Consider the following 8,576-nt stretch of genomic DNA (forward strand, 5'->3'; position numbering starts at 1 on the left):
CCGACAATATTGATGATAATGTTAATTATTTTTCAAAAAATTTAATCCATTTAACAATCACTAGTGATTCGTCCTTCACTTGAGACTTATTTTGCATTTATGGCCCTCCCAGACTAAGTGACAGACCCAAATTTTGGATGGACCTTTCCCTCAGAATTCAAAACGTTACAGATCCCATCTGCTGTATTGGTGATTTTAATACTATTGGTTCTTACTCTGACAAGTGGGGTGGTTCTGGTACAATTCCATTTCTTAACCAGTTTAATTCTTTCATGAACATTACTGGCCTCTTGGGCCTTGGTTTCAATGGTCCAGGTTATACTTGGACCAACAATCGAGCACATCACCACCTTACAAGGGAGAGACTAGATCGAGCAATTTGCAACGCCTCTTGGCTCCTCCATTTCCCTAATGCGATTTTTTTTTCACTTAACTAGGTATAACAGTGACCATGCCCCCATTCTCTTGCGCCTTAAATCGCAGGATAAAACTCTAGACACTATTGCCAAATATGAAATTCACTGGACTAAGTACTCTGATTTTACTGAAACTTTTAAGACTGCCTGGGATGCAACCAATGGGTCTTTTCATGACAGAGTAGTTAAAGTTAAATCGTCCCTTCGTGTTTGGAGTAAAAGGGCTTTCGGGGTCATACAAAATAGACTGAAAATCCTGAGGAAAAGATTGTTAGATATACAAGAATGTCTGCCCACAGTGGATACCCTTGGCATTGTATCTGAACTGTAGGAACATATTTTGCATTTAGAGGAAATACACAGAACTAAAGCCGAACAAAGATCGAGACAGAAATGGGCAGGCACAAAACGGAGGCTGTAATACCAAGGTGTTCCATCTCTCCATGACTCAACGTAGACAGAAAAATAGAATTACTCAAACACAGAACTTGTCAGGAGATGTTCTAACAGATGATAAGGACATCGCATCGGAATTGGTTGCTCATTTTCAGAACTTGTTCTCTTCGGAACCAGTGGGCCCATGCCCATCTGAAATCTTACAAGCACATCAAGCCATACCAGCTGAGGCTCTGAGTAGTATTTCTTGCATTCACACTGAGGAGGAAATAAAGCAGGTGGTTATGAACATGGGGTCATCAAAGAGCCCGAGACCTGATGGACTACCTTGCCACTTCTACCAACACAATTGGGAAGTGGTGGGAGCAGAACTAGTAGAATTTATTCAACAGTTTTTCATCACAGGTACCTTCGACCCCAGTCTCAACATTACTACTTTAGCCCTCATCCCCAAGGTAAAATCTCCTACTGCAGCCACAAATTTTCGGTCGATTGCTTGATGTAATTCTGTCTACAAGTTCATCACTAAAATCATCGCTAACCGAATCCGTCCTTTTTTAGAGAATTGTATAAGTTGGAACCAAAATGCTTTTGCTCCTGACCGACAAATATTAGATAATATTATGACCACTCAGGAGCTTCTACACTCTATGCACATCTCTCAGGCCAAGAAAGGGGGTTTCACCCTAAAAATGAACATGGCGAAGGCTTACGATCGCGTTGATTTGACCTTTTTAGAGACGATTTTATCTGCTACGGGTATCCATGGCCCTATTTTGGGCTTAATAATGCATTGTGTCACCTCGGCCTCCTTCAACATACAAATTAATGGAGGCTTGTATGGCAGTTTTGAGTCGAGTCGTGGCCTAAGTTAAAGGTGTCCCTTGTCACCCTACCCTTTTATTCTCATGGTCCAGTCCCTATCTCTACTGATTTCACTATATGAGTCTCGAGATACATTTATAGGATATAAAGCAAATAAACACTGCCCTAGCATCTCACACTTATTATTTGCGGACGATCTTATCTTCTTTGGGAATGCCAATGATCGTAACTTACTAGGCATCAAAAATATCATTGCTTGTTACTCTAATTTTTCTTGACGGATGATCAACCTGGAGAAATCAGCAATATACATTGATTCTCGAGTCCCCTCGGATATAAGGAATAGATATGCCCATGAACTACATACTCCAGTGATGGATGAACATGCCAAATATCTGGGCTCTTTGATAAGAAAACCTGGAAACAGAATCCAAAGTTACAATTGGCTTAATGAAAAATTCAATAACATGCTAGCAGGATGGAAAGGGAAAATGGTTACCCAAGCAGGCAGAACAGTATTGATTAAGTCTGTTATAAACTCTTACTGTACTTAACCATTCAGCTTACAAAAAATCCGAAAGCATACTATTGTAAAACTTGAACAGAAAGAACGAGACCTTTTGGTGGGGACACAGTACAGATGAAAGAAGAATTCATTTCATAAACTGGGAAATCATCTATAGCCCAAAACAGCAGGGGGGCTAGGCATCAGAACACTAGAGCAAGTGAATGACTCTCTCGTAGCAAAGAGAATATGGCGTATTCTGACTAATCCGGCAACAATATGGGTTAGACTTTTGAAAGGTAAATATTTCAATCAAGACAATTTTTGGAACAACAACAATTCAAGTTCTAAGTCTACATTGTGGCAATCAATCATAGAGATCAGACCTTTTTTTAGACAACATGTACTTTGGTTAGTAGGTGATGGATCATATATCAAGCTTCCACATGACCCTTGGGTACCAAATATACCAAATAATGCTCCTATACCTATCTCACCTTTACCCTCTAATATTTATTGGGTGTTAGATCTTATTGATATCTCTAATCATAGTTGGAACCTAAACATGATTCAACAGTATTTCGATCCTGTGACTACACCTGCTATTTCATAAATCCAATTACCATCAATAATCATACTAGAAAATTAGTTTGGTCCCCTCATCCTTCGGGAAAATTTTCTCCTAAATCCTACTATGCTTCTATCCATAATCAACCTGCACTACCCACCAATATCATTGAGTTCTCTTGGATGAAACTATGGGGTTAAAACGATATGAGCCCTAAGATACAGATGTTCATATGGCGCTTAATTCATGATGGAATAGCAGTTTTAAGCAATATAGGAAAGAGAATGCAAATCACTGATCAAGAGTGTGTGATACGTCAAGATGGTACAGAAACAATACAAACACTTATTTGGAGAATGCCCAAAATTTAAACAACTCATGGAGCTTACTGAACCAAATTTTCAACAACAAATGACCACAGATCCCATTACCAACTTAAAGAATCTACTTAATCAAGGAGAAAGAGGGAATAAAAATTGGAATATATATACTTATCTCCTTTGGTCGTGGTGGTTGGGACGGAATGATCTTCATTTTAATGGAATCCAACTGAATCTTACTCGGATCTATAGATCGGCAATGCAAAACCTCAGGTATGTTCCTTCTCTTAATGCTACTAACAATCCTACTTCAACCTTGCAGATAACGCACTGGAATCCTCCTATTCATGGGAAACTAAAGATAAATGTTGATGGGGGTCTCAATCTGGAGAGAGGGTCTACGGCGACCCTTGCTCGAAACTGCAGAGGCGGGATTCTAGCGTCAAACAGAGAAAACTTTAACCCGAAATCTGGCATTCACAGTGAACTAAGAGTTGTTCGACTAGGGTTGCAAATGGGTACTCAGTTGGGGACCCTGAGTTTTATATTTGAAAGTGACTGCCTCTCCATCGTTGGATTTCTATCTAACGGCTCGGAAGATGCACCTTGGCGTTTAATGGATCTTATTGAGGACACACGTGTATGGCTTAGGCAAGCCTAAAGAGAAGCTTTGCTCGCTTTGGACCATGGCATTTTATTAAGAGATTACAAGCCTTTTTAATAATGGGGTGAATTGAATCTAGTATTAGAGGTCAACTTTTAGATCATAAACCCAAAAATTGATAAATAAACTCCCGTCATAAGTTGAGTTTTTCAAAAAACCCAAAGAAATAGGGCGAAAGGGAGGATATTGCGACATTATTAAAAATATATAGAAGTCTTTTTTCGTTCTTTATTTCATATTATTAGTATCCAAAAGCAATAAAATTACAATTCACTTTCTTCTCAAGTTTACCCCCTTCTTCACAATAGGGGGTTCCACTCTTTGAACATGTTGTAAATTTAGGAATATAAAGAAGAGAGAAACCATTCTCTAGCAAACAGCTTCTACAGCCAATCTCTTCACAACATCTTTGCCACAGTCGCTTGATCCAAAGGTTGCATCTGAAACATTGATGGTACAACTCTCTTTCCCAACACATACCTTTTGAATAGCAGAGAGTGTGTTGGAGGCCTCACAACTGCCCTTCTGAAACGATCCACATGAGCCTTTGGGATCACCAAAGCTAGCGAATTTGATGGACGAAATGCTACGACCCCCATGACATGACAATTGCAATGTACTTCCTTCGTAAGCGTTGCCACAAGCTGTACCTACTGTAACGGTTTGGAAATTAACTTGTGTTGGATTACCACCGAATTCTTCGAATAATATCAAGGTATTTGATTCATCATTGAGGAACGATCGTGGTACATGATACCATCTTTGAGATGGATTTCCACAGTTGGTCAAACATTTCTTTTCATTGTACTTTCCTCGATAATCACACTTTGCATCACAACCGTCATTTTTGGCGAGAAATGTTGGCCAGAACCGTCCGATGCTATGACCATTGACCCAAGCATGACCCTTACCCATACCTTTCAAGTCAACAACTACTGGTTCTGTCCCCAAAGGAGCCTTGAAAATTGTCTGCATAAAGAAGGCTTAATTAGAGCTTTCTTTGTAAATGAATAAAGGTAGACAATAAGAATAGTAAGAGGGATTATGATCGGAAAAAGAAGTTCGATAGGAATAATCATTGTCTGTATGATTTGAGGTAATACCTTGTACCAAGTCATGGGCCTGTATATGGCAAGTTGCTCATTAGTCCATTTGGCATGGCGCGACTTTGCACTTGGATCAAATACTTTTCTGCTCTCTCCGTTCAACCCAACCTGCACATTCCAATTGCAACAAAAATATCAATAACAGATCAATTGTCGATTTTCGCAAAACATAAACTCTTAACATTTCTTCATGTAAAACAGATACATTCATTTAGTATTATACCTTATAAGACCAAGTGCTGTTTGACAAGTCTTTAGTATTGTTGTTGCTTCCAATCAATTGAATTGGTCCCAATATTCCCGTTTTCTCCAAATCGAAAAATGAACCGTAATTCTACCCACATAAGAGAAAGCCGAATTTAGATTTTAGAAACCATTAATTATTCAAAATCACTATTCAAAGGTCATAAAACAATGGTACCTTTAATCCGACTGTGGCACTAAGTAATGAGATAGTGTTTTTTCCTGGTTTCAAAGGGACTTGTTTCTCAAAAACAAATCCATATGATCCACCATTTTTGCCTCCCCAATCGGAGCCGATGAGTTTCCCATTGACGTAAGCATGAAGTACATGGCCTGTGGTACTCACACGTAGAGTCTGTAATCCTTTGTGTGCATCACCTACAACGCTGTAACAAAAATATTTAATAAAGATTAATGTTTGAAAAATGATCTTATACTCCAAAAGATTAAGAAACATAATAAACGTCCGTACCTAGTCATGTACCACAAGTAGTCAGAAGCGTCAACGGTGGTTTCTTTTTGTTCAAGAAGCTTATTTGCTGTAGTGGTGCCCTTTCCTTTTAGGGTATCCTTTATTGATTCAGCCATCCATGACCATGTAAGCTGCGATGGTTCATCTTCAGCACTGTTTGGTTGATTTACCATCACTGAAGTTTGCACATTAACTTTAGCAGTGTTGTGGATTTCCTTGTTACAGTCGGCGAGGATACTAACTGACCAACCAGGTACTAAGAATTTTACGTTGTTCAAATCTACAGTTGTATCATCGTTGTTTTCGTTGGCAATGAAACATACTTTGTCATTGCCAGATGTATAGGTGGTAACCCAGACATTACTCTGTGCTTGTGTGGAATTTCGTGTACCGCTAGTTAAAATCTTCTCTGAAGATTTAAGGGCAGCATGAAGTTCTTTAAGATGTCCCCATTTGGGTTGGTTTAAGTTTCCATATTCATCAAGTGGTGCGTCATAATCATATGACGTTGCTATGTATGGACCTCCTGTAGTACGACCGAAGTTGGTTCCTCCATGATACTGTTCAAACCCATCAACGACAAACCAAGATTAGACCAACCTTCGAGTCTTACTATTTCTAAAAAGGTTGAGGGAGATTGTTAGAGAGTATTCACCATATAGTAGTTTTGGAGAATACCATCCCTTTGGAAGAAGCGGGCAACAGCATAGGCCACATCTTCAGCTGTTCTGTGGGGGTTTGCCCCACCCCATCCCTTGAACCATCCAGTCCAGTTCTCTGTCCACATCTTTGGGCTTTTTGGGTTGTTTGGTGTGAATTCATCACAGTAGAAACCGTTGCATGTGTTGATCTGCATATTTTTATATTTTTCATCCATTAAGCATAAAATTCGTACGTACTAGTTCTAGGTTTTTTTTTTTTCTTTTTAATGAAAGTTTTAATGTTTACCATTGTCTGTGGGGCATCAGACTGTTGGCACATAACCCATGGGATACCGACGTTTTGAGACAAGGCCATGTTTGCAGCCCATTGGATGTATGACTTCCCTGCTTGTCCATAAGGTCCATTAACATTTCCGTATTCGTTTTCAATCTGTCAAGTAACAACAAGGAGTAATTTGCATTAAGAAAGACAATATAATAATTAAATACAATAATAAGAAAACACATGCTGAGTTTATGAACGAACCTGAGCAAGGATGATAGGACCTCCTTGTGGTGCAAAGAGCTTTGCTTCTTTGCACATGTCTACTATCTTGGTAGTGAAAGTTTGCATTTCATCCTGCACAGGATTTGTACAAAAATAAAAATAAATTGTCGAATAAAATATTTTGGAAAGTCTATGATCGAGGAACCATAAAACTGTTGTCGTTATTGTAAATTAGTTACCTTGTAAACTTGATTATCTGTTCTCAATTGAATTCCTGGTAGATTGTGTAACCACATGGGGAATCCTCTGAGAAATGAGAGGTGTAAAATAAAGATTAAAAATAGGAGGAAGTACTCAGGAATAGTAAATCGAAAATAATGATCAACGAAAGAGACAATGTCGAACAAAATATATAATTACCCATAATTCCACTCAGCACAAACATAAGGACCAATTCTAAGAATGACGTATAGTCCTGCAGCTTGTATTGTCTTGAAAAATCTGATGAAGTCGAGGTTCCCCGAAAAATCGTACTAAAGAGAACATAAACGAAAAAGTTCAACCAATAAGGCATGTAATATATTTACATATACAACATCAAAAAGAAAATCCAGTTAGCTAAGTAATGTACGGACCTCTCTACGACGAGGTTCGTGCCTGTCCCAGAATATGTATGTCTCAATAGTGTCGAGCCCACCTTCTTTGGACTTCTGAATTAGATCCGGCCACATCTGTAACCAATTTCAATAAGTATATTTTAGTGACCATATTCATATTTGGGGATTAAATATTCAAAATTTGAGCTCATGCTCATTAATTTCATTTTCTTTTTAAACTACCTCAGGAGTGCTTCGAGGATAATGGATAGAACCGGAAAGGATAATACGGCGCTCGCCATTGATAATTATGGCACGGGAATCGGTAGTGACGGTGGTGGCGGTGACTACAGAGGACAGGCTTAAAGAGAACAATACTACAGCTAGCCCGAAAATGAAAGCACTATCTCTGAAAGAACCTGTCATGATGTTTGTTTTATGATGAAGAAGGAGGACAAAGCCTTATTCTAATTCTCTATTCAAGAAGAGGTATTTATAACGTTTAAAGAGACTAAATATAGGAACTGTTTTATTTTGTAGTAAATCCTAAATCAAAATTAGTCTTCTAAAAAAAGATAAAACAAAAAAGAAAAAACAAAAAAGAAAAAACATGTGGAGGGACACCTTCGCTTTCCGTTGTTGACACCACAAACACAAATCCCCTCTATTTTACCAATTAGTTCCGACTACCACGTTCTATCTATCTAACTGATACTTGATCGTTGGTATCTTCATTACTTGTAGTACTCATGATTTATTTATGTTTGAGTAATGAAAAGCCATCAAGTATTGCCATCAAGTATTGTGATAGTCTCACATCGCTCACGAGAGTGTCCGGAGCCTGGGATATAGGTGTACGCACAAGCTTGGTAAGTGGTGAGGCCTTTTTAAGAGACTCGTGGAGTCTTCGCCAAGAACAAAACCTTCTACCCGTGTGTGATGCAAAAATGGGGGACAATATCGTTAACTGCCTGGAGGCTTGGGGCTCTCACAAGTACTATGAGAGCCACTATACTTATGAATTTTGAGACGTTGGAAGAATATAATTCACCATTTTTAGCTGAGATTGAGTGTTGAAAATAAATTTTCATTTCAGAGAAAGTATCAAAATAACGTTGTTAAATTTTTTTTTGGTAGTTGTTATCTTTAATGTTCAACAAAAAAAAAAAATATTGTTATCTTTAAAATTTTAGAAAAGGTTTATTTAAGAAATCCTTTTAGTTTATAGATTTCTTTTAGTTTCTGAAAAATATTTGGGAGATTATTTTTGAAAATATCAATAACTATCTTTATTTTGATAAAGATTAATTAGTTAT

General features: G+C 38.1%; 1 protein-coding gene and 1 long non-coding RNA gene across 2 annotated transcripts; both read right to left on the bottom strand.

Annotated features, from left to right (window-relative positions):
* Nucleotides 1-1,679: 1,679 nt before the first annotated feature.
* Nucleotides 1,680-3,460, bottom strand: LOC147531927 (uncharacterized). Its single transcript, XR_015228449.1, has 2 exons — nt 3,202-3,460; nt 1,680-2,054 (listed from the first exon to the last, which is right to left on the bottom strand). It is a non-coding gene; the product is annotated as an uncharacterized LOC147531927 (long non-coding RNA).
* A 438-nt stretch (nt 3,461-3,898) lies between these two features.
* On the bottom strand, nt 3,899-7,724 carry LOC147531928 (beta-galactosidase 15-like). The gene is made up of 12 exons (XM_086651237.1): nt 7,504-7,724; nt 7,300-7,395; nt 7,085-7,197; nt 6,904-6,970; nt 6,704-6,796; nt 6,464-6,607; nt 6,171-6,365; nt 5,516-6,075; nt 5,222-5,429; nt 5,024-5,134; nt 4,798-4,908; nt 3,899-4,663 (listed from the first exon to the last, which is right to left on the bottom strand). Exons 1-12 carry the CDS (start codon nt 7,684-7,686, stop codon nt 4,064-4,066), a joined length of 2,481 nt encoding a protein of 826 aa, XP_086507363.1. The 5' UTR covers nt 7,687-7,724; the 3' UTR covers nt 3,899-4,063.
* Nucleotides 7,725-8,576: the final 852 nt, after the last annotated feature.

This window comes from Eschscholzia californica, unplaced genomic scaffold (assembly GCF_041429995.1).
Source record: "Eschscholzia californica isolate CP2 unplaced genomic scaffold, dmEscCali1.0.p SCAF_6, whole genome shotgun sequence".
Lineage (NCBI taxonomy): Eukaryota > Viridiplantae > Streptophyta > Magnoliopsida > Ranunculales > Papaveraceae > Eschscholzia > Eschscholzia californica.

Bases quoted from the DNA above. Each gene is read 5' to 3' on its own strand.
- LOC147531928 (XM_086651237.1), bottom strand. From the start codon at position 7,686: ATGACAGGTTCTTTCAGAGATAGTGCTTTCATTTTCGGGCTAGCTGTA. The intron at 7,396-7,503 runs GTAGTTTAAAAA...AATTGGTTACAG, and splicing joins ATCCTCGAAGCACTCCTGAG to ATGTGGCCGGATCTAATTCA. The intron at 5,135-5,221 runs GTACCATTGTTT...TTATGTGGGTAG, and splicing joins GTGCCACAGTCGGATTAAAG to AATTACGGTTCATTTTTCGA.